The 27,030-nt window shown below is 38.8% G+C and overlaps 1 protein-coding gene across 4 annotated transcripts in view; it reads left to right on the top strand.

Moving 5' to 3' along the window:
* The window catches only part of ZFHX4 (zinc finger homeobox 4), a 154,242-nt gene that overhangs the window by 122,573 nt on the left and 4,639 nt on the right, over positions 1-27,030 (top strand). For 2 of the 4 annotated variants that reach the window (XM_048938626.1, XM_048938623.1), the window contains exons 5-9: positions 1,989-2,105; positions 8,859-9,004; positions 9,141-9,341; positions 14,059-14,176; positions 14,327-19,723. In XM_048938626.1, coding sequence (XP_048794583.1) covers positions 1,989-2,105; positions 8,859-9,004; positions 9,141-9,341; positions 14,059-14,176; positions 14,327-19,723 — 5,979 coding nt within the window. The remainder of the gene's footprint in view (positions 1-1,988; positions 2,106-8,858; positions 9,005-9,140; positions 9,342-14,058; positions 14,177-14,326; positions 19,724-27,030) is intronic. The other 2 variants (XM_048938624.1, XM_048938625.1) reach the window with 2 other exon arrangements.

The following is a 27,030-nucleotide window of genomic DNA, read 5'->3' as shown; positions in this document are numbered from 1 at the left end:
TTCCCAAGGATGAGTCGAGAAGGGATTTGCCACGGGCTCTGTGAGGCCACAGGGCCTGACACTGGATACGAGCCTCATGTGTGTTCACTTGGCATTAACACAGCCCGATGCAGGCAGGATCACAGGCTCACAGCATCCCGAACTGTGCTCCCTTGCCAGTCGGACAAACACAGCCCTGCTTCCAGCTGCGGCCGGGATGGCTCCCATGTTTGATTAGCTATCATCACAGGAGGGAGCGAGGTCGCAGCAGGCAGAGTGCTAAAGCAGCACAAGGGGGATCCATTTGGATGGAAATTTTTTAGTATGCAGTTATTTTTAGGAGAGGGGTCAGTCTTTCTCCCTGTATTGTTCCAAAGGGTGGACATGCATGCTTAGCGCTAAACTATTGTATTTCAGTGTCCATGCAAAACACATTGATCTGTGGTTAATTTTTTTTTTTTTTTTTTTCGATTTCCAAATTTGCAGCTGTTTTGTTTGGACTTTTTTTTCCTCTCTCTCCTTTTATTTTTTTTTTTTCCCCCTGATTTACAAAAGGTTTTGAGAATCAGATATGTTCACCACATCGATCTGAGGGTTGTTTGCCTGGGCGTACAGTTTCAGTGCATGGCTGGCAAGTAAGGCACTAAGCAGCAATTTTTTTTGTGCTCAGCTGCTATATATGACAGAGGATATTTCATTCGGCTGTCAGAATGTTATTAATAAAACATGGGGTGCGAAGAGGGCCACTATTTCCCCTTTCAATCACTATAGCATTTACAATGAAAATTTTATGCAGTGTGTAATTTTCAGTTAATGCTTGACACTTAAAATGTCGGTAGCTGCATTTTGTATGGTTCCTGAAGGGTTAATTGTATCATGTTCCCTGCATAAAAGCTCTGCTTATCAAAAGTGAATAGAAGAGTGTATGCAAATGTGTGTCTGTGACCTTTTGCCTTTCCAGGGTTAATTTATATGGTCATTAAAGATTTTATGAAATTGAGCAGCTTGGCGTTTTGAATCCCATTTTACCTTCACCTCCTAATTTATATAATTCCTACCTGAACTGAGAAATAAGATTTTTTTTTCTTTTTTTTTTTTTCTTTTTTTTGTGCTGCAATGAAAACAGCATGCCATGCTGTGGGGAGTTGCAAGTCTGGTTATCTGGCATTACTCAGATTGCTAAAAATTCATTAAAATGTGACATCAGCACAGTGAGAGACAAATGATCACAGGATGAAAAGGAACAGTGGGCCTTTCACGGATTAGTGCTACACAGCCCCAGCATAGAAGCTAACTGCATAAACAGATTAATCCACCAGTAGCAGCATAGCTAAGATTTACAGAATAATTAAATAGGCTTGAGTTACTGTGAAGATTTCCATGTAATCTAGCTGGTGTGAACACGTAAGTGAGGTGTGGGTAATGCTGCTTCCTCAGAAGCCATGTACCAAGTTGTATCGTTTATCCTGAATGGCTCCCCCTGGAGACAAAATTTGAGACTTCTCCCGCAAAGCCAGGGGTTTATATTTAATACAGTACCTAATACCTAATACTTACTTACTGCAATTAGCGGGATACTGCTGTACTAATAGGATTTATATTTGAATTCCCCTTTTTTTCTCTTTTTTCTTTTTTGGCTTAAAGATACATTTTTACATGGGCTTGCTTTTGTTCAAGCTGGCATGGTATATGTGTGCATCCTTATGCGTGCGTTTTAACACAAGTAGTTGCTTGCTAAAGCATATGAAATGATAAGCTTTAAATCTGGTATGCTGGTGGGAAGTGGATACTCTGATAAAGAAACGTTCAGAATTTCTGGGTAGATTTTGAAATATTGCCAATTATTCCTAATTAATGTCCAATCTCCTTAAAGGGCCATTCTCTCATTTTCTTCATCTCCTTCTCCCCATTTTGGCAACTTCTTTAAGTGCTTGAAGAGCTCTTTTGAAGAGTTTTTTACCTGCTGTTGAATGGTCACTAAGTTGGATCTTTTCTATGCTTTTCCCCAGAAGAACAAGGTGAAGATACAGATGGGTCTGCTAAAAGTACATCAGTGGCTGTTGGTGATGATAAGGACTCAAGTGAGAGAGACAATACTGAAGCTAAAAAAGCTAGTAAAGACTCTGGTAAGATGCTAGAATTTTGTCTTCCTTTTTTTTTTTTTTTTTAACTTATGAAATGTTCTTTCATTTTAAACTGTCTGGACATTCCCACTACTATTCATTGCATGTGCATTTTGCATGTGATTTCTATCAGTAGCCTCCCATTGACCTATTTTTAATCATAACCATCTGACAGGATAGATGCGGATAAGTTGAAGAATATTACAGGACGACCAGTGAGATTATTTTTTAATCAAATCAGTTTGTGTGCTTGTAATTTTTTAAGCGCCTTTCATTAATCTTAGCTGTACTTGTGATTCCTCTGATGGCATATTAATTTTTCATAAGCATAGGATTAGGTACCACTTGAATTTTTTCTTCAATCAGGTTTTGCCCCGCTTTTAACCCAAAGAATGTGGGGTTTTTATTATTGTTATTTTTTTGTTCTTGCTCTCTGATCACTTACTCCCAAGAATCTGGCCTCTTCCTCGGCATTTATTTGAGGCATTTTGAAAAAAATACACAAAATCCATTGAAAAAGTTTACAGATGATTCAGCCTAAGAAAGAGGAAATATCATTGAAAATGGATTATATGGGTTGGGTAATTTTGATCTCCTGGAATAGACAAAACCCAGTAATGAAAGCTACTGTCTTTGAAAACAAACCCCCATGTCATGACATTTACTTGTGCACAAACAAACCCAGGGCCAGCATCTGGTGTAGATACCCAAGGCTTTTTGTGTGTTTGATTTGGCAAATACGTGACTTCATCCATGCTTTTTATGTATGAGATGGAAATCTATGGTCACAATGAATATTACATTGGCTACTTTTGCTGCACGCTATACCTAGTTACATTATGTTGGATTCATTGAAGCAGAAGAAGTGCTGAAACAGGTTGAAGCCTATTAGTTTCAGGTAGTCATATATCTTTTTCTTGTACGCCAATGACAGCTGCATACAAAGGAGGTTGTATTCTCCATAAAGATGTATAGTTGTAGAGAAAATATAATTTTACATTATCTTCTTTATATCCAAATTCTCCCATTCTATATTTTGCTCTTACATACTAAACATTTTTTCATTAATTAAAAAAAAAAAAGATATACAGATGTACATAGCCTTTTCTGTGCCAGATTAATTCAGAAGACTGACCGAAAGATTAAAGGTTCCTTTAATCTTGCTTGTTGACGTGCTAAGGTCACTATTCATTCACAGTTTAGAACCTTAACTGCTCTTCAGTTGCTTTATTTTTAGAGATCACAAATCCAAAGTAAGGCTGATGATGTCAATGATGATGTTGAGCAAGAAACTGTGTTGTGGTTTAAAACATACGGGCTGCCCTGAAAGTAATACCTCTTATGGTGGCGCATGTTGTCAGAGGTGGATACTGGTGGTATGGCAGTACAGGGTGAACTTTCCCAACAGTATTCTGTTACATTTTGTTGCCATGTGACAGATGGCAGTAGAGGGGCAGTCTGACAAAATGGCGTTTGACATGGAAGTGCATAAGAAGCAAAAGTGTGCAATTGAATTCTTCCATATAGAAAAAAAAATCAGCCATTGACATTCCTCAATGCCTGCTGAACGTTTATGGAGACCAAACAGTGGCTTTGATCACAGTGAGGTGGTGGGTGGTGTGTTTCAGCAGTTCCACTGGTGCAGATTTTAATGTGCATAGCATGCAGGCTCTCTTGTTCATCACTGATGAAAATTCATGGCTACTGATGATGACTATGTTGGAAAATATTGTTTTGTAGCTATTTTCTCTATCAAATAGTGTTACTGTGGTCTTTGCATCTGTTGTGGTTTCCATAGAAAAGCATAGGAGGCATTACTTTTGGAGTGACCCACAAATATGCCCCTTTAGCTATCTTGGAAAGAGCTGTCTGTGGTGCAGTAAACCCATACTCCAAAGCAGACGTAAGTCTCCTGCAGTTTTGTCAGGGTCTGCCCGTCAACAAGAAAAAGGTGACAGCTATCTGGAGCTCACGTTGCTCACCATATGCTCTGTCCTACGGAACACTGGAAAGTGATTCAGGGAGTTTATCAGCCCTCTTATTTTCTTAGGTCCATTTTTCAGCTGTTCAAGAAAGAATATAGTATGAAAACTTGAGAAAAAAAATAAAAGATGGAATCTAGAAAAAAAATACTGAAGGGGAATTCTCAAAATTCCATCAGGATTAGCTGCTCATAAGGGCCAAGTTTAATTAGGACAAACCTACATCCAGATGCCTACTGGGTGCACTACAGAAAAAAAAAAAAAAAACCAACAAAAAAAAACCCGGCATAATTGTTCTGCATTCCCGTGCCAGCAATTACAAAAATAACATTGCATTAAGATTCATATACAAACAGGGGCCGAAATACAAGATTTGCCTTTGAGCTTTAGAGAAAGCAGTTTGCACAATGAAATCCTCAATCTTTTAGAAACTTTTATTTTCATAATCTAAATTAAATCTCTATATGTATCATGCAGACCATCATCTTAATTTTCACTCAGCTGACAAGTATTTCTAATGACTATATAACTGCTTATGTATAATTGAATGTTAATTTGGGCTTTCTCGTGAATTGAGTGTTGCAATTCTTGCCAGAGAAATCTCAGGAAAACCAATAAATTAATCACAATACTAACAAGTTAGACAGGAAAGTGGTGTGACCCCTCTTTAGCATAGAATCTATTAGACGAGGAAGGATTAACATGTATTTAGTAACAGCATGTTTGTGTAAGCTGTTGTGCTGTATTGCTTACCTTATCTCAAGGAGTAGAGCTTTCAAAATGAGACTTGGCAATAGGCAAGTTATATTTGTTGAATATTCATTCAGAATAGAAAAGCCTACTAATGCCTCATTTATATTGTCATTTAAATCTAGTGCCACTTTAGATTAATTATAATCCAAATTACAGCTCTATGCAGTGCAAGAATTAATATGGAATTTATCCAGATTAATACATTTGCATTGAAAATGTAATATGTCTTTGCCATGGCTAAGGGGAGCACTTTTTAATAAGGTAGTAAACATGAGGAAGGATGGAAATTAACCTTCATTATTGCAGTGAAAATTATCCTTTCATTTTCCTCTAATTAGAAAGAATACCAGTAATTATAATTTTAGAATTATTTTGAAGTTGAATAACATAATCTGATGTGTCAGAAATCTTAAATTATGCAATCTTTATCAAATACATGGATTCATAAATAACAAGACAGTATTTTGATTGTAGGTTTTTGAGGAGTTTCTTTCTTTAGCATTCTCCGCTTTATCAGTCACAAAAGTTTATATTTTTGTTTTGGGGTTTCAAACATGCTAGAAACATGATGGCATCTGAATTGTAGTGGAATATGTCATTTTTGTATTAGTAATATTAGACAAGTTAACTAATTCTGTAACTGACATTTAATCATTAACTAGTCTGCTTTGTGGTACTTATTTTGAACTAATGTTGGCTTTTCAGCTAACTGTATTGAAAGTATGTTATTCATCTAAAACAACACTGTGTGTTCTGCGTTATAAAATGCATTAAATTTGTATTTCACAATTAAGAAAAAACACAAATGTTTCTCAAAAATAGAAAATTTGTATTTAAAGCATGAACAACAACAGATTTAGTCTCTTCCTCCAGCTGCATATTAAGAAGAGCATGCCAGTGGAACACTCAGCTATGAAAACAAAGCTCCACAAGCTCAGGACCGTAACATTTTCTCTCCTCTCCTGTCCTCCTTCAATACGCTATCTGTAAGGCCATAACTTTATTCAGCCTCTCTGCAGGAAGCTCCATAAAACACTAAATCCAATACAGAAAATGAAAAGTTGATACAGGAAGAAAAGGAGCTAAGTTTTACAAGCTGGACCATTTGCTTGCACAGGGAGTCCAAACCTTTTCTTTTGCAGTTACACTTGTGACAAGAGAGGACCCGGCATAAAGTGCTGCTCTGCTCTGGGGGATTCAATCCACTCCATGCAAAGGGGCAAGTAGCTTCACCCCAGGTTGAGGAATCAGCCCCTTTTTCTTCAAACCTGTCAGTTACTGTTCTATTGTCCAGATGTAACTTGGGTTCAGTAGAAAGTAACAGGGCTTCAGGTTGACTGAATCCAGAGCAACATCAACAAGGAAAACAACAAAGCCTCTGTAAATTTCCACAATTTATATAAATATCATGGCAATCATAATAAATAGCTGTGCTTTTATATGCATTTATTGACCCCAGCACAGTGTTTGATGACTCCATAGTTTTATTATATTAACAACAAAAGAGAATTTAACCAAAAAAATACTTGTTTTTATTGAAACAAGAACAATGTGTTTCATGATTATTGTCCCTTTGAAGTAATCAAGTCATCCTATCCTCTGGTGGAAGATGATGTATAATATTAACCTTTTGTGTACCGAGGCACACAGTGTACTCCAAGCTCAATTTCATTAGCAGTTGCATACCAATGCCAAAAACACTGCTAAATGCATTGTCACAAATGGATTTTTGAGCAGAATTTGGATCCCAATTTCTGTAACAAAATGTCAAAAACAATCTGGTGTGTAGAGGGGAAAAGAAAGCAGAATTGTTTTACTTTGCTTTTTAAATTCAGCATCTTGTATGACTGTGTCACTTTACACCAGCTGAGATTCTGCCCCATTTGTCTTTTTAAAGAAGCATTTTAAAAGTGGCATATGATAGAGGTAGGAAACAGTAGTCAACTGTTAGACATTTTTGACAGTTGGAAATGAAGAGAGGTTAATAATTTGAACCTATCCTTCTAAAGTCTGAGAAGCAACCTTTCTCCGTTAATATAGTATGTCACTTTTTTACTTTCTATAATTCTTACAGTAAAGACATTTAAATAGTAATGATGTGTTGCCAAGTAAATGTGGCTAGGCCAGTGAGAACTGAATTATCATAAACCAAACTGAGTAATGAAGTGGTATCTTTTGTTGCTGTAGCATGTAGATTTTACCTTTAAGCTTCACCAGTGCTTCAGGTTGGAGGTACATCTCTTTGCTGAGCTATCAAAATGAGGCCTCCAGGAATAGGTTCTCAGAGTGTAAAAATTCAGGGGGGCTCCAGAAGGCAGCGTGTCCAGATATGAAATCAATGCTGATAAACTGATAATTAAAGTAGGAAAATACGGCAGGAATAAACTGCAGTTTGAGTGAGAACATACTGGTCTAAATTACGCCATAAGAAATAATTACCAACTTAGGAATGAGAAACAATGTGTGGGGAAATCAGCTTTAATGTATAAGTCATAAAATATGTTTATGTTGTTGTTTTTTTTTTCCTAAATGCCCTTCAGAACATGTCTCTGTGTGATTCAGTTCTCCATTGTTCATTATTTTACCATGAGGACTTGGTATTTACCTTGAAAGCTTTCTTATTTTACCTTGAAAGTTTTCTTATTTTACTTTTCTTTAATGTTGCTCTTTTAATATCAAATGTTGCACAAAGTCTACATAATTGATATAATAATAACAAAGATACTGATTTTGCCTACAGAAAAATAGAAATATTTTCTTTGTTCATGTTTACTTTGTTGTCAAAACATCCATGACCTTATTTTTAAATTAATCCTAGGTTATTGTGCAACGAGGTGCAATTTGTTCATTTATATGAACCTTATGTGGATTGAAAAAAATCAAGATAAATCTTCATGCACAGCATACAATCAGATTACCCCTGGACTATATATTTACGTTGAGTCTGATAGCAATCAATGGTTTAGCTTCATTGCATTTCAAGATGTATTTGCACCCAGTGTCCAGTGATAGTGTCCTCACCCTGGAAATAATTTAGTTGCAAATTGACTGGAAGATGGTGAAAATTGAAAGTTAAAATTAGAAATACTCATAATAAACAGCAGAAAAAAGGTCAGATGATGCTGCACTATGATGAGATTGGAATGGTTGGTAAATGAGGTTTTGTGTTTGTCATGAGATGTATGTGACATGCCTACCCAATGCTCTTGTAATATCCAGCCTAGCAGAAGAGATTATCTGGCAAATTGACGCTGGAAAGAATTTTCTGATGGACTGGGAAATTAGAATTGCACTCTTTTCTTTGATGTGTGCAAGACTGGGCTACATTACACAGCTAGAGTAGGCATAATATTAAATATAGTATTTAATACTTAATAGTAAAACTGTCTATAGAAAACAATTATATTCTGGTTTTGATCACAAATGCCAGACTATAAAAATTCACAGTGTAAACATCTAAGGCAATCCCAAATGACTGATCTTTGTATATAATTAATATTAAGTTAGCTCTGAAATCCTATTCTCCACAGTATTTCTTTTAAAGCCTCACTATATTTAGCTTCAGAATTGTAAGTAGGCAGGAGTTATCAAAACACCACAATAATCATATTGCTCAGACAATTTAGGAAAGAGAGAGTGTAATTAAACATCAGCAAATTAATTATTTTGGAAAACAGGATTTTTAAGCAAAAGCTGATTTGTTTTGATGTAACACACAAATTCACACTGAGCTGCTAAAGAAAGCATCTTATTGATTAATCTTTAAAGGCAACCTAAGGTTATCTAAACAGTAGAAAACAGTTCATTTTTAAATGTATTTATAGAGTATCCATCAAGGATAAAAGTGTTTTCGTTTTTATACTCATCAGAGTTGGTTTTCTCAAATATATGTATTTTTTCTCAGAACTTAAAAAAAAAAAATACCCTCAGAGACAACACAGACCTTTGGAATCACAGCTTCTTTGTAAAACAGAGTATTTTCAAGTTTAAAATGTGTTCTTAAAAATTGTTTTTGGAACAGGAATAGTCACACCAGAGAAGGAACCAAAAGTGAACACTGTTGTAGGGGCACAACAACTTCTTCTGGCAAAAGAAGAGGATGGTGCAGCTAAAAAATCAAAGCCTCCAGAGGACAATAAATTTTGTCATGAGCAGGTAAAGGAAAATGTAAGAATTTAATTGTATTCTAGAATTCTTTCAAATAAGAATAAAAAAGAGATGACGTGCTGTTAAAAACAGCAATATCAGAAAGTTATTAAAGCACATTGACTAATATCCTGCATCTTAATTTGATGTTTTTCAGTTCTATCAGTGTCCTTATTGTAACTACAATAGTAGGGACCCAAATCGTATCCAGATGCATGTCCTGTCACAGCATTCAATGCAACCTGTTATCTGCTGCCCCCTCTGTCAGGATGTCCTCAGCAACAAAATGCATCTCCAGCTTCATTTGACCCATTTGCACAGTGTGTCACCTGACTGTGTGGAGAAGCTGCTCATGACTGTAAGTGATCCAGATACTGAAGTGCACATTACAGAAATGTATTCTGGCCTCTTGGGAATGAATGTGTTGTGATATAGCATTTTGGTAGCCAGAGATGGGGAACAGATCAGGATTCTCAGTTTCTGTTGCCAGGTTGTCTGTTGACTGATGTCCCTTGGGAATTCTACAAGGGACTGTGGTGGATTTCAAAGATGCTGAAAACCTACAGTACCTCATTGACTTTACCTTGGAATAAGCAAGTTCCTCTGAGCGTACACCAGTAAATTTAATCTAACACTATCCAGGTCTTAGGACTCGAATTTGTAAAAAAACTGAGGACTTTCCTGTAAAATGTAGTGCCAAAATATACATGTATTCCTGTGTATGACTGTGCTACTTTCATTATATTATTTGAATTTCACCATAAAATATCAATAGTAGTACTAATTGGAAAACACAAGGGTCGCATTTTTCACTATGTCCCCATTTTTTACTTTCTGCCTCTGCGTAATAAAGTCTTCAGATTTTTTTTGTGAAAAAATCTGAGTGTGAAAAAGCCAGGGCAGTTCTTCTGGATAAAGAATACCTGTTTTCAAGTACCTACCCTGGATCAGGCATAGATTTGAAATAGATTACGTACGTTTGGCAGAGTTCAGAAAACAAATCTTGTCAAATTTCACCTGGGAAATCCCGTTCTTCACTGAGAAATGTCATGGACCACATCAAAATATTCCGCTGAATAAGAAAGTGGGCAGGCGAGGTAGGAAACCGGCATGGCTCAGCAAGGACCTGCTGAGAGAACTGAGGGCGAAGAAAGGGGTGTACAAGCTCTGGAAACAAGGCTGTGTCACCTGGGAAGAGTACAGGAATGCCGTCCGGACTTGCAGACGTGGGATCAGGGAAGCCAAGGCGCAGGCAGAACTGAACTTGGCAAGGGACGTGAAAAACAATAAGAAAACCTTCTACAGGTACATTGCCCAGAAGAGACAGGCCAAAACGGGCGTACCTGCTTTGGTAAATTTAAAAGGAGAACTGGCTTCAACAGATGAAGAGAAAGCCGAGGTGCTGAATGAGTTCTTCACCTCGGTCTTCACTGGTGGCCAGGATTCTAGTCTTTTTCACGTCCCTGAACCCTGCATCCCCAAACCTCTATGTGGGGACCGAGGAGATAAATCCCTCCCCACTGTAAGGGCAGAGCAAGTCCGAGAGTGCCTCCTTAGACTGAATGAATACAAGTCTATGGGGCCGGATGGCGTGCATCCCAGGGTCCTGAAGGAGCTGGCCGAGGTGGTTGCCGAGCCGCTCTCCATCATATTTGAGAAGTCGTGGCTGTCAGGTGAGGTCCCGGACGACTGGAGGAAGGGTCACGTCACTCCCATATACAAGAAGGGGAGCAGGGAGGACCCGGGGAACTACAGGCCGGTGAGTCTCACCTCCGTGCCTGGGAAGATCATGGAACAGATCCTCCTGGACAACATGCTCGGTCACATAAAGAATGAGCATGTGATCCGAGACAGCCAGCACGGCTTCACCAAAGGAAGGTCATGCCTAACTAATCTTGTGGCCTTCTATGATGGAGTGACGGCATTGGTGGACGAAGGGAAGGCGACTGATGTCATTTACCTGGACCTGAGCAAGGCCTTTGACATGGTCCCCCACCACATCCTCATCTCCAAATTGGAGGGAAGTGGATTTGATGGGTGGACGACCCGATGGATAAGCAATTGGTTGAAAGGCCGCAGACAGAGGGTGGTGGTCAATGGCTCTATGTCCAGGTGGAGGCCGGTAACAAGTGGTGTCCCCCAAGGGTCTGTCTTGGGACCGGTGCTCTTTAACATCTTTATTAATGACATCGATGAGGGAATTGAGTGCACCCTCAGCAAGTTTGCTGACGACACCAAGCTGAGTGGTGCGGTTGATACGGTGGAAGGAAGGGATGCCATTCAGAGGGACCTCGACAGGCTGGAGGGCTGGGCTCGGGTGAACCTGATGAGGTTCAACACGGCAAAGTGCAAGGTTTTGCATTTGGGCCGGAAGAACCCCAGGCACCTGTACAGGCTGGGAGGAGTGGTCCTTGAGAGCAGCTCGGCAGAGAAGGACCTGGGGGTCCTGATGGACGAGAGACTGAATATGAGCCAGCAGTGCGCTCTGGCAGCTCAAAAGGCAAATGGGATCCTGGGCTCCATCAGGAGAGGGGTGGCCAGCAGGGACAGGGAGGTGATTGTCCCTCTCTACACGGCTCTTGTGAGGCCCCATCTGGAGTACTGTGTCCAGGTGTGGAGCCCTCAGTACAAGAAAGACATAGAGATTTTGGAAAGGGTCCAGAGGAGGGCGACCAAGATGATCAAGGGGCTGGAGCACCTCCCCTATGAGGACAGGCTGAGGGAGTTGGGCTTGTTCAGCCTGGAGAAGAGAAGGCTGTGGGGTGACCTCATTGCAGCCTATCAATACCTGAAGGGAACCTACACCCAGGAGGGGAGTAAACTCTTCAAAAGGGCTGACAACAGCAGGACTAGGGGAAATGGTTTTAAGTTGAAGGAGGGAAGATTTAGGTTAGATGTTAGGGGGAAGTTCTTTACTAGGAGAGTGGTTAGGCCCTGGAACGGGCTGCCCAGGGAGGTTGTGGATGCCCCGTCCTTGGACGTGTTTAAGGCCAGGTTGGACGGGGTCCTGGGCAACCTGATCTGAATATGTATGTTGGTGGCCCTGCTAGGCAGGGGGGTTGGAACTACATGATCCTTGGGGTCCCTTCCAACCCAGGTGATTCTGTGATTCTGTGATTCTGTGAAAATAATAAATTTCTTAGAAAAAGAATGTCTCAACACTATGTAAACCAGTGTCAGTAAAAACACAGTCAAGTCTAGGGTTTTTTTATTATTACATTGTATTTTCAAATAGAAAATAGACTTCCCAAGACACTGTAGTGAATAGTTGTCTTACCTTTTTTTACCAGGATACGTTCTTGGGAATCTCAGGGATCCTTAAAGATTTATTTCTGTAATCACAGACAACTCATTCATTTATAACATTGCAGTGGTAGGCCAGCCACCTAACCAAAAATGGCAAAAAAGATGAAAGAATTGAATCTTTAATGGAGATCTTTAATGGAGATGCTTGTGCCAGGTGCTGATGCGCAGTGCTGAATTGGAAATCAACAAAAACACTTTGAAGTTCTTTTTCTTCTTTTCCTCAGTTTTCTACTTAGTGTAATTCTGCCAAACTATGTACTTTTGGCCCAAGGAGAATACTGTAGAAATTTAACATTTACAGGCCCTTTTTGGAGACTGAGCAAGTGTGAAAAAACCACCATATTTTGGAGAAGAAAAGGCTCTGGGGAAACCTGACAGCAGTCTTTCAGTGTCTAAAGGAGGGCTACAAGAAAGAAGATGACAGAATCTTTAGCAGGGGCTGATGTGACTGATGCGATAGGACAAGGGAAAATGGTTTCAGACTTAAAGAGGAAAGATTTACGATCATTATCAGGTGGAAGTTTGTTTGTTTGTTTGTCTGTTTGTTTTTTATGATAAGGATTGTGAGGCACTGGAATAGGTTGACCAGAGAGGTGGTGGATGCCCCATCTCTGGAGACACTCAAGGGGTCAAGCTGGACAGGGGTCTGAGCAAGCTAATCTAGCTGTAGGAGTCCTGTTCATTGCAGAGGTGTGGGATCAGCTGACCTTTAAGGGTCCCTTTGAACTCAAACAAGTCTATGATTCTTTGATGTTGAGGATTACTATCTTTATTCTTGAGTTTTTCTTGATTCCCTCTATGCTGATTATGGGACAACTTTGAAATCTGTCCTATTCTCTGTATGTGCTGTAGTCTTTTCTCACCTACTGACTTGTCCCTTATTATTATTATTATTATTATTTTGTCAGAGAAAAAATTCTACTTGCAAAACATGATCAACATCATTTAAATTTTCCTAGTTGATAAAACTACTGTTTTCTGTCCATGAACTCTGTTCTGAACTCTGACAAAATAAATACCATTTAGAGCAAAATGTTCATCTCTGGCACATTTACAGTTAACTAGGTCATTTTTTTATAGAAGTCCCTTCTGCCCAAACAAAATCAAAGTCAATAAATCTGAATAAAAGAAAAACATGAAGCATCAAACAAATGATCATGTCAGTTTAACTGTACTGAGAACTATCAGACATCTATAATATCACGTCTTTCAAAGATTTCTGTCTAAATTCAAACATAAAGTGATGCGTAAAGTAGACTGAAGAAGATATTACATGGGGAATTTAGAACAAAGGAAAGAGAAAACCCATATTTTAAATGGCACTAAGTTGCTCCTTCTGTTTGGAAATCATCTTATAATGTTCTTTCATTTGTTTAAAAAGTTATTCAGGTAAGGTAAAATGTGATTACCCTTAGTCAAGAATTGGCTGCTGACTGTATCTCAGCACAGTCTCTATCTGTGGAGGAAGTCCAAGGAAAATTCCCATTGTAAACCCAACCAACCTTCTTTGTAGTGACATTAACCCCAGTAAAATATTGAATGTATGTGCTTCTGTGGCATCACTTTATTGTGGATTCTTTTGAGTTTATCCTCTTCCAAAGGACAGACAGTTCTCCGATTTTATGGTCTATCAGGAGCCATTATCAAGGACTGAACCAAGGCCTTTGTTTAATCTTGGCAATCTTTGAGATGTGATGGCCTTTTCAATTATAATTTCATGTTGCTTTGTGACTTTTCCTGTAATAATACTGTATTCTTGGTTTTCCAAGGTTCCTGTACCAGATGTCATGATGCCCAATAGTATGCTATTGCTGGCAGCTGCTTCAGAGAAATCTGAACGTGACACACCTGCAACCATTACAGCTGAGGGATCTGGGAAATATTCAGGTATACAAGAAAAAAGTATGGATTGCTATTCTTTACCAGGCCAACATAAAGCATACTATGTGCCACTCTTGATTTCTGATGAAAAAAATGCTAATACTATGTGTTATTCTCTTTTACTTGTGTAAAACACACTTAACTTTCTTTAACTAGGTGAAAGTCCTGTGGATGAGAAAAATACGCCTGGGATTGATGAATCAAAACCTGGAATGGAAATTAAGAGTGAGGAGCAGAAGCCACCTAAAGAATCTACTGAAACGCCAGATTGGAATAAGAGTGGCAGTAAAGATATAAAGACCACAGATTCAATGCCAGATCAGCTAAATGAACAGCAGAAGAAGCAACAGCTCTCTGTTTCTGACCGCCATGTCTATAAGTACCGTTGTAACCATTGTAGCTTGGCTTTTAAGACTATGCAGAAGCTTCAGATACATTCCCAGTATCATGCTATTCGGGCAGCTACCATGTGTAGCCTTTGCCAACGTAGCTTCCGTACATTCCAGGCTTTAAAAAAACACTTGGAAGCAGGCCACCCTGAACTCAATGAAGCTGAACTTCAGCAGCTGTGTGCATCTTTACCTGTTAATGGTGAACTCTGGGCAGAAGGTGAAAGTATGGGACAAGATGATCATGCACTAGAGCAGGAAATAGAAAGAGATTATGAGATGGACCAGGAAGGCAAAGCAAGCCCTGTAGGAAGTGATAGTAGCTCTATTCCAGATGATATGGGCTCAGAACCAAAGCGAACCTTACCTTTTAGAAAAGGGCCAAATTTTACTATGGAAAAATTTCTAGATCCATCTCGCCCATATAAATGTACAGTATGTAAAGAGTCTTTCACTCAAAAGAACATTCTCCTGGTCCACTATAACTCAGTCTCCCATCTACATAAACTCAAAAAGGTTTTGCAGGAAGCATCAAGTCCTGTCCCTCAAGAAACCAACAGCAACACTGACAACAAACCCTACAAATGCAGCATTTGTAATGTTGCATATAGCCAAAGTTCTACATTGGAAATCCACATGAGATCTGTGCTTCATCAGACAAAGGCAAGGGCTGCAAAATTAGAACCAAGTGGTAATATAAGTAGCGGAAATAGTGTAGCAGGGAATGTTAATAGCCCCAGCCAAGGAATACTAGATTCTATGAATTTGCCAGCAGTTAACAGCAAAGAACCACATTTAGATGCCAAAGAATTAAATAAAAAACAAGCTTCTGAATTAATTTCTGCTCAACCTACACATCACCCACCCCAGTCACCAGCACAACTTCAAATGCAACTACAGCATGAACTGCAACAGCAAGCTGCATTCTTTCAACCCCAATTTCTAAACCCAGCTTTTTTGCCTCACTTTCCAATGACACCTGAAGCACTCCTACAGTTCCAGCAACCTCAATTCCTTTTCCCATTTTATATACCCGGGACAGAATTTAGCTTAAGCCCAGACCTGGGTTTGCCTGGTTCTGCCACATTTGGTATGCCTGGAATGGCTGGTATGACCGGATCGTTGCTGGAAGATTTGAAGCAGCAGATACAAACCCAGCACCATGTTGGTCAAACACAGCTACAGATACTGCAGCAACAAGCACAACAATATCAATCCACCCAACCCCAACTTCAGTCCCAAAAACAGCAGCAGCAAAGCAGCAAGCTGATGAAAGCAGAGCAAACTAGCTTAGTAAGCACAGACTGCCAGTTGATAAAGGATATGCCACCATATAAGGAGTCTGAAGAGATTTCTGAGAAACAAGAGAAGCCAAAGCAAGAATTTACTACTGAGAGTGAAGGACTAAAAGAAAACAAAGATATGAAGAAACCAAAATCCTCCGAACCAGCCATCCCACCACCCAGAATAGCTTCTGGAGCAAGGGGGAATGCAGCCAAGGCTTTATTGGAGAACTTTGGTTTTGAGCTAGTTATCCAATACAATGAGAACAGACAAAAAGTGCAGAAAAAAAGCAAGACTGGTGAAGGTGATAATACAGACAAACTAGAATGTGGAACCTGCAGTAAGCTCTTTTCCAACATTCTTATTCTGAAGAGTCATCAAGAACATGTGCATGGACAGTTTTTTCCATATGGGGCATTAGAAAAGTTTGCTCGACAGTACAGGGAGGCATATGACAAGCTTTATCCAATTTCTCCATCCTCTCCAGAAACCCCTCCACCACCACCACCACCTCCGCCACCACCACCACCTCCTCCTCCTCCAACTCCTTCTCAGCCTTCTTCAGCTGGGGCTGGAAAAATTCAGAACACAACTCCCACTCCTTTGCAAGCTCCACCACCGACACCACCACCACCTCCTCCTCCTCCACCACCACCTCCACCACCACCACCACCACCATCTGCCCCACCTCAAGTCCAGCTTCCCGTTTCACTTGATCTCCCACTCTTCCCTCCAATTATGATGCAGCCAGTGCAGCATCCTGCACTGCCTCCTCAACTTGCTCTCCAGTTACCACCAATGGATACTCTGTCTGCAGATCTTACCCAGCTTTGTCAGCAGCAGCTGGGATTAGATCCTAATTTCCTGCGCCACTCTCAGTTCAAGCGTCCACGTACACGAATCACAGATGATCAGTTAAAAATATTGCGGGCTTATTTTGATATTAACAATTCTCCAAGTGAAGAACAGATCCAAGAAATGGCTGAGAAGTCTGGTCTTTCACAGAAAGTTATCAAGCACTGGTTTCGCAATACACTGTTTAAAGAACGACAGAGAAATAAAGATTCTCCATATAACTTCAGCAACCCTCCCATAACAGTGTTGGAAGATATCAGAATAGATCCTCAGCCTTCAGCTGTCGAACCTTACAAGTCTGATGCATCTTTTAGCAAGAGGTCATCTAGAACACGGTTTACTGATTACCAGCTTCGTGTCCTCCAAGACTTCTTTGATACAAATGCTTATCCAAAGGATGATGAAATTGAACAACTTTCAACTGTTCTTAACCTACCTACTCGAGTTATTGTTGTATGGTTCCAAAATGCACGGCAGAAAGCTCGCAAAAGTTATGAAAATCAAGCTGAAACTAAGGACAATGAGAAAAGGGAATTGACGAATGAACGCTACATTCGAACTAGTAACATGCAGTATCAGTGCAAAAAGTGCAGTGTGGTTTTCCCCAGGATCTTTGATTTGATTACGCACCAGAAAAAGCAGTGTTATAAAGATGAAGATGATGATGCTCAAGATGAAAGCCAAACTGAAGATTCCATGGATGCCTCAGATCAAACAGTATATAAGAACTGCACAGTTTCTGGCCAAAATGATGCATCAAAAAACCTGGCAGTCACGGCAGCAAGCTCTGGCTCTGGTTCTAGTACTCCTTTGATTCCATCCCCCAAACCAGAGGCTGAGAAGGCTTCTCCTAAACCAGAGTCGACTGAAAAACCAAAACCAAATGAAACCATCTCTAAGCAAACTGATACATCTTCCCAAAGTACCAAACCAGTACAATCTGCTCCAGTAACCCCTTCTGATCCTCAGCCCTCTGCTTCTCAACCACAGCAACAGAAACAATCACAAATAATAGGGAGACCACCTTCTGCATCACAGACTACACCTGTTCCTTCCAGTCCTTTACCAATTTCAATGGCTCCTCTACAGAACAGTCTACCTCCTCAGTTATTACAGTACCAATGTGATCAGTGTACAGTTGCCTTTCCAACTCTAGAACTTTGGCAAGAGCACCAGCACATGCATTTCCTAGCAGCCCAAAATCAATTTATTCACTCACAGTTTCTAGAGAGACCAATGGATATGCCCTATATGATATTTGACCCCAATAATCCTTTGATGACTGGACAGTTACTTAATAGTTCTCTTGCTCAGATGCCACCACAGACTGGCTCATCACATGCAGCACACCCTGCTACAGTTTCTGGTTCCATGAAACGAAAGCTGGATGATAAAGAAGATAATAACTGTAGTGAGAAAGAGGGAGGAAACAGCGGAGAAGATCAACATCGTGATAAGCGTCTAAGAACTACAATTACTCCAGAGCAGCTGGAAATACTCTATGAAAAGTACCTGTTAGATTCCAACCCCACCAGAAAGATGCTAGATCACATTGCACGTGAAGTGGGACTTAAAAAGAGAGTTGTACAAGTCTGGTTTCAGAACACAAGAGCCCGAGAAAGGAAAGGACAGTTCCGTGCTGTTGGTCCAGCCCAGTCCCATAAAAGGTGTCCTTTTTGTCGAGCTCTGTTTAAAGCAAAATCAGCTTTAGAAAGTCACATTCGCTCTCGACATTGGAATGAAGGGAAACAGGCAGGTTATAGTTTGCCTCCAAGTCCTTTGATATCAACTGAAGATGGAGGAGATAGTCCGCAAAAATACATATTTTTTGATTACCCATCATTGTCATTAGCAAAAACGGAACTATCAAGTGAAAATGAATTAGCCTCCACTGTATCAACGCCCATTAGCAAAACTGCAGAAATGTCACCAAAAAATCTCTTAAGTCCTTCTTCTTTTAAAGCAGAGTCTAGCGAGGATATAGAAAATTTGAATGCTCCTCCTGCTGACACTGCATATGATCAAAACAAGACTGACTTTGATGAGACTTCATCAATTAATACAGCAATTAGTGATGCCACAACAGGAGATGAGGGGAACAATGAAATGGAGAGCACGACTGGCAATTCAGGGGATGCAAAGCCTGCATCACCTCCCAAAGAGCCAAAAACACTTGTGAATGATGCGCTAACAAAAGCTGCAACTACACCTACCAACGAGAATACTGATGATAAATTTCTCTTTTCCCTTACAAGCCCCTCAATACATTTCAGTGAAAAAGATGGTGATCATGACCAAAGTTACTACATTACTGATGACCCTGATGATAATGCCGACCGCAGTGAAACTTCAAGCATAGCTGATCCAAGTTCACCTAATCCCTTTGGAGCTAGCAATCCCTTTAAATCCAAAAACAGTGATCGGCCAGGCCACAAACGTTTCCGAACACAAATGAGTAACCTTCAGCTTAAAGTTCTCAAAGCTTGCTTTAGTGACTACCGGACTCCAACAATGCAAGAATGTGAAATGTTAGGGAATGAGATTGGTCTGCCCAAACGTGTAGTCCAAGTCTGGTTTCAGAACGCACGGGCAAAAGAAAAGAAATTCAAAATTAACATAGGGAAGCCATTCATGATAAATCAGACTGGGCCTGATGGGACAAAGCCAGAATGCTCTCTATGTGGTGTAAAATATTCTGCACGTTTGTCCATAAGAGATCATATCTTTTCCAAACAACATATTACAAAAGTGAGAGAAACTGTGGGAAGTCAGCTAGATCGGGAGAAAGATTATTTAGCTCCTACAACAGTTAGACAGCTGATGGCGCAGCAAGAATTGGATCGCATAAAAAAGGCTACTGATGTGCTAGGATTAACAGTACAGCAGCCGGGCATGATGGACAGCAGTTCTCTTCATGGCATCAGTTTGCCAGCAGCTTATCCAGGACTTCCTGGGCTTCCTCCTGTTCTTCTACCTGGAATGAATGGTCCATCCTCCTTACCTGGATTTTCACAAAGTTCGAACAGTAAGTCTATAAACTTGTTTAGTCATTTTGTATAGTCAACATTCCCTTCTAAAACATTATATTGTGCATTCACGTTATTGGGTGATGGAGCACTGGAACAGATTGCCCAGAGAGATTGTGAGGTCTCCTTGGAGACCATCAAAAGTCACCTGGACATGGACTGAGCAACCTGCTCTAGGTGGCCTTGCTTGAGAAGGGGTTAGACTAGATAAACTTTAGTCATCCCTTCTACTCTGTGATGATTCTGTGAGTAGCTAAAAAATATTGCAATGAGATGAATGTAGCACCATACAAGGCTGTCACTGCAAACTGGGCTATATGTCTGACTTCCCCTAATCAGAATATATAGGTTTAATTGAAATCTAAATAACAGAAATGTTTTTGAGCCCATATTAGGCTTCTGTAACATCAAAAATATAGCAATAGCATTGTTATTGGAGATTTTTCATTTGTTTATTGTTGTTGTTTTTCTGAATAATATTACTGTAAGCAAAATGTGGGTTAGAATTTTGTCTGTAAAATCTTTGAATGCACATATTTTAAATAACATCTCATGAAGTACAAAATAGTCATTTCCACTGTAGTGTTTCATCAGGCATTTAGTCCACCCCTTAAGACAGTGTAATCTGTTAATTCACAATAAACACTAAAAAACTCTGCCCCAAACCCTGTAATATATTTCTGAATAATTAGAATAGATAAGTTTTCTGTTGAAGGTGATTACTAATGGTAGTTTCAATATGATCCAAATTTCAGGAGTTTTTGAATATCTTCTAGTTTTTAAAGACATTGCGGACATACACCACTTTGCTTGAATTTGTGCTTTTAAACTGAGCACATAACTCTGCTGGCTGGTTTTTGCTCACATTGGAAAGTACTTCCTCTTAAAATAACTGTAATAGAAGTTAGAGAATCAAGATTTCTGTAGAATGATTTGCTTAGTCCTCAAAGGATGAACTTATTTTTATTTGTAGTAGGCTCCGATTTTACAGAGTTCATTGTGAGTGCAGCGTTGCAGACTGAAGTTCTCTAATTGATCCTCAAACTCTACACATTTATATCAAATACATGTACAGCAGAGGTAGAGAGTTGGTTAAGACACTTCACCTCATTTTATCAAGTAATTCAACTTGTTAGTAATCTCTAATTTTTTTTTTACAAAACAACTGACTTTGGCAAATGAGGTAGGGGCTTAATCGCTAGTGTTGTTAGGCACACTAAGACTATAGCAGTATTTTTTCTGCTACCCATCTCTGCTTTGATTAATGATGACGATGTTATTATTTCACTAAGTAGTGGTCAAAGTATCTCACTTTTCTCTTCATTGGATCAGAATGGATTCCACAATGGAGTTTCTGGCTGACTGCCCTCTGGCTTTGGTAAAATATTTATTGGCACAGAGAGTGCATATAAAGGAAATATAAAGTTGTTGTATTTCCTTCTTAATGGCATACAGTGTCCAGGTCCAAAAATGGCTGGTTGTTGTTCATTAAAATTATAGATATGGTTTCTCCATATAACTTTGCTAAATGCATATATCACTCTGAAAGTAATGCCTCCTACTTATTTCCATGGAAACTTCTACAGATAAAAAGAACACAATAGTGTTATTTGATAGAGCAAATTCTCAGCTGCAAAACACTATTCTTCAGCATAGTCATTAGCATTAGCTATGCATTTCAACAGTGATGTGCAAAAGCCTGCATGCTGTGCTCATAAAAATCTGCACTGGCAGAGGTGCCTTACTGTTTCGTACTGCTATGATGATATCATTTCTAGGAAAAGACATTGCCCATATAGTCCATCTTTCATCAGCTTAAACAGATAGAAATCCGAAGGTGCCGAATTTGGACTATACAATGTGGTTGGACAGTCCAGTCTAGAAAGACAATGTGCTCTATGGTCTTCAAACTGGTATGGCTCCCGGTTATGGGCTGCAAGAAGAAGATTGTCTTCTCCAGCCTGTCTCTGGAAGTTCAAGCTTTCAGCTTAGTCAGCGTCATAAAGTAACATTCAGAGTTGATGGTCAGTTTGGGTTCCAGGAAATCCAGAAAGATCATTTGTTTCCTATCTGAAATGACAGTACACATCACTCTACTCACTGAGGGCTGTCTTGATTTTTTTTCTTCAGTGGGAATTCATATATCACCACTTCATGGCCTGTTGTTTTGACTCTGGCTTGTGGTGGTGATATCACATTTAATCATGAGTAATGATGTGATCCAGGAAACTGTCACCTTTTGCCTTGAATTGGTTCATTAACCCCTACAAAACTTGCATATGGTGTTCTTTCTGTTCATATGTTAGCAATTATGGGACCCATATGTGGCGAACTTTGTGATATTCCAGTGTTTCCACCATTGTTTCCAAGACATTGAAGCCAATACTCAGCTCCATAAACAGTTCCCTAGTCTAATCTGCTGATTCGCATGGATGAGCTGATTGAAGTGCTCTTCATTTTGTGTGGTGACAGCTATGCATGCTGTCCAGAATGTGACTTGTTTTTCATGTTGCTGTCTCCATTGCTGATATGCAACACCCACCACTTCACTGTGCTCATTTCCACTGTTTGGTCTCCATGCCATTCAGCAAGCGATGAATGCCAATGGATACCATTTTTTTGCATGGGGGAGTTCAATGACACATGTTTGCTTCATGCATACTTCCATGTCAGACTGCTCCTCTGCTGCCATTTATCACACAGCAACTACATTTAACAGAATATTGTCAGGAAGGTTCAGACTCTACTGCCATAAAACCAACACCCAGCTCTGAAGTTGTGGGCCAACATAATAAAATGGGAGGCATTACATTCAGAGCAGCCTTCGTAGATTTGTTTAGGTCAGCCTTCAGCTAAAATGGGCTTTGTCTTAAATGCTAAAATAAATTTGATTGGGAACATATTATTACATTCTCTTACTCTCAATAACAGGAAGTGAGTCCATGTGCAAAGTGCTGCTGGTGAATGGCTGCACAACCATGGTGGCCTTTCAGTTGTTTCGAAGAGCTGTTTTTGAGAACATTACTTGGCCTTGGCCAAAACTATGCATGTGACCATTCTCACTGTTTATCTTTACAAATAACTGAGTTAAATCTTTAGAGTATATTCCCTGGTACTGTTTAACCTACTAGAATTAATTCAGCCTCAGAATCTATGTATTTTTCTGTTAATAATATAAAAGCAAAATGCCAGGTAGACAGGCCTACTGATCCATAGTAACTCACTTTCCTTATTTTCCAATTTTCACAAATTATCTCTTCTTTGCAATAAACATAAATCATTAGTATCATAGCATATACAGCGCACTGCCAATTGAGATGGATTTTTAGCCTCTTTCATCTTGCATCTTCTTAAGGTTAATTAGCCCATTGTGGGCAAGGCCCACTGTGTAATTCAGCTTGTACAGTCTTGTTTTTTTTTTTTTTTTTTTTTTTTTTTTTTTTTTTTTTTTTTTTTTTCTTCTGCTATACGCTTGATAACCCTTACATCCCGCGTTGGATCCTTGGCAAATACTTGAATGTATAAATCTCTATTCCCTAATGATACAAAATGGAGCAGTCACAGTGAATGGAAAAAACAGATTATTTTAATCATTCATTTTAAAAATAAGTAATAGAAGTTCTCCAGTATGGGCTCAACACTAGTATTTCCTGCAACTAATTAACCCATTTCTATTTTCTCACCTAGAATGCTTTGGTTGATGAGTCACATTCATATTTGATGCTAAGAGTTGTTTAAATAGGACTTGTTTAGTTCCTAGAAAACTTGTTTTTGGCTATGATTTTGCCAGCACTGTGAATATTCTCAGTTAGCAGGACAATTGCTCTGCGTCATCCTCTACATGAAGGATTTTGTTGAAGCTAACTCCCTTATGACTCACTATCAAATTCTTCAAGCCTACTTCTTGTGAAATTTACTGCAGTTTCTTCATTTGTCATTCATGTGTCATTTCTGCATTTTGGCCCAATCCTGAAAACGCACTTTGGAAGAACGCTCACTGAGACTTCCTATGTTTAAATATTTACCAGTTTGCATTGATTTTTATGGTATTGGCATTTCCTTTGGCAAACCCCACCCAATCTCTTCATGTTTGTTTAAAGGGCAAATGTCAAAATTAATAAGAACCTCACTTCTAAAAAAACATATTTGTAGTTTGTTAAGATAAGGAAATATTGAAACTATAATAATAAATACAAAATTTAAAATTCTCTCCTGCATTCCTCTTCCATCATGATAGACAAATAAATGAGCCTGCTTAGTTTCACTTGTATTGATGAAGGATTTCACTTCAATATTCTTGCATCCAACGTTGTTTATGGGTTTCCAAAAAACTGAATACAACTGACTTTTTCAAAATACTAGTCTTATTAAAATGCAATATTTGTTTTTACAAAAGGTTTGAAATGGAACAATAATCCTAAATCGTGAGGGAAATATTCGTACATTTCATTTTGTCTCTTCTGTTTAATGCTCAGACCGGGCTTCTATTTGCAAAGTTTACTGCACTCATTAAAATAAGATTAATTTCTTCATTTCTGAATGAAAGGACCCATCAACTTTAAACTTATTCAGAACTTTGTTCTAAAACAAGTGTCTTGCAATGTGAGAATTATTGTGTGGTTGTAGTATCATATGTAAGAATCTTCTCACCTGTGGGATATATTTTTCTAGATAACACATTTGTATTATCTTGTGGGCATTATAGCTATATTCAACTCAATATACTTCCTAATATGGAGTTATTTAGTGGAATTCTAATTCATACAGAATTTTAGTTCTGGCTTGATTATGTTCTTGAAGTTCTTTCTTGTTTTCTAGATGACTGTAGATAAGGGAATTCACCTGCTGTTTTTATCTGTTCTCGAAATTTACACTTTATTTTCTTCTTAATTTCGTGTTACATTGTAGAAAACTAGTGCATAATTTTGCCTCTAGCTATTAATACTTGTTCTATGTCATCGCCCATTACCATAGTTTTTTTTGCATATCACTTAAGCCTGAGATCCTTTGAACATTCACAGCAGCTTTTTTCAAGAATGCACACATCATCACTGGGTAAAATTTACTTAGTAGTTTTGAAAATCTTGTCCAGAGAGCAGCTTGATTCAACAGCAATTACTTTCCACATTATCAGGACACTAAATTCTGTTCTCTGTTTGCTTTTGGCCCACTGGTAGCTCTTTCATTTCTATATCTTTAGTCCTCTAATTCCTCTAAGGAAAAGAAAAATCTTTCCTCTTTGGGAGCCACTTAAAAGAGTTACCAGAACTAGAGTGCTTCTTCATTATCAGTGAATTTTCGATTTTAAATCTCTCAAGTCTGGAAATGTAGCATTTGTTTCACTAAGTTTTCTTCTTTTGATTTTAGAAACCTCGGCTCCACATTTTCCCTTCAGTAAAATAGGTAGATTTCACTACTACTACAGCCTGCATTCTAAACATTTCAACCAAATTCCAAATAATAGCTGCAAAATGTAATAGATCTTGCCTGCTGTGGACATCATCAAGATGAGGATAATGAAGACAACATGATGTGTAAGGGTTGAAGAGAGTGAGAAAGAAATCAGAAAAATCTGATGTAGCTGACAGCCCCCCAAAAATGAAAAAGCTGGGGCAACAGTTCATACTAATTGCATCATTCATGAATTTTTCATCTGCAGTATTTATCACTTGAAATATTTTCTTCAGAATCCGTGCACAATTGCCTGTTATCTCCTATTGAAAGGATAGGGGCAAGCAATAGCATCTTCTGTGTCATTGTGCAGTAACTGTGACAATTACCCACTTTTTAATTATAACTGTTGTGACTCGTTTCACTATGCTATCTAATCCATGCTCACAATGCATTTTAACTCCTTAATGTTCCCCTACCATCAAATAGGAGTAATGACATGGTGACAAACATTAAATGGTCTCTTTGTTAAATCTGATAATTATTCCCTTTGACTCCTAATTGCTTTATTCCTAAGCAGTGCTAAGCACCTGGATATTGATGATTTAAGTGTCATTCTTGTTCACTCCATTAGTGCTTTCTAGTAGCTAATATCCTTCTAACCACCATTACAGAACCTGCATTTATTGTTCTCTTATCTGTGCACTCGTATGCTGTTCCTGGTATTGCTTCACTTGTACAGTTCTGTGTATATCACACATCTTGTGTGCTCTTTTCTCTAGCAAACTTACTTGCCTGAAAAAATGATGCAAAGTGTAAAGTATAGCCTTTTGAAGTTAGTTGCCTTTATACCCTGTGCCATCATTTAATTTTCTGACCAACTATGCATTTCACAGAAGTTGCTTTTTAATAGACTGTTACCAGTCACTGCACTATATTGGGTACTTGAAACAGAGAGAAAATTTCTTCAATTAATATATGAGACATGCTTCTTGTGTATATGCACTCTCCAGTCAGAACCAGTCCATCTTTAGGTTGCTTTCTCTAATGAGGTGGAGGACACCTTGCCTGCATATTTCAAGGAAACTGAGAATAGCAGCATTCCTGTGTAAATGCATTTTAGTGCTATTACGCTTATTTCCCAGCAAATACAGCACTGACCTGATTGTCACTGTAAAGATGAGCTCTGTTCATACTCTCAAAAATGAAAATGTAAGCTGTGTGGTGTCCCAGTAATTAATAGCATTGATCTGATTGCTTGTTTTCTTGGATTTTTGAATGGTTGTTTCCTGTTGATATTTACTTATCTAAACATCTTTATTTCTTTATTATTATTGCATTTTCGCCCAGCAATTTGGATAAAAATTCCTTTTTATTTGAGAGCTAATTACTTGAAGCGAGTACCATAATTATCAGGTTTCTTAGGTGAAGGATGTGTGGGTTATATCATCCCAGAGGCATGATAAAAATTAGTTAAAATGAACAACGTAGTAGAGATCTCTCAACGTATCAATTAGAAGGAAGCTCTCTTACTGTGTTTAATGCTTCTTTTCTAATAACCTACTATTGAGGCTGCAGAGGAAAATGAACGGAAACTGGAGAGTGTTATTTGTACAGGTATGAATATGATCCAGCCAGTGGAGCTACTTTGACCTCCACTGCCTTTTGTGGGACTTTTCTATGGGAAGAGATTTGTGCATGACCCCCATTCTAGTACAATCAGGATTACAATGTGAGTAAAAACTGTTGCTTTTGCTGTAGATTGTATATTATGAATTTAAGACTGGAAAATTCACAGAAATGCACTAAAAGCCTTTTAAAAGTGTTGTTTATTCATGCCATGGGTAATTCCAGAATGCTTGATAAATGCTGAATGTTACAAGATATATTTTCCCTTGTGCATTGATGACAGCTG

Source organism: Lagopus muta, chromosome 3 (assembly GCF_023343835.1).
Source record: "Lagopus muta isolate bLagMut1 chromosome 3, bLagMut1 primary, whole genome shotgun sequence".
Classification (NCBI taxonomy): Eukaryota; Metazoa; Chordata; class Aves; order Galliformes; family Phasianidae; genus Lagopus; species Lagopus muta.
This window is presented reverse-complemented; position numbering and strand designations above follow the sequence as displayed.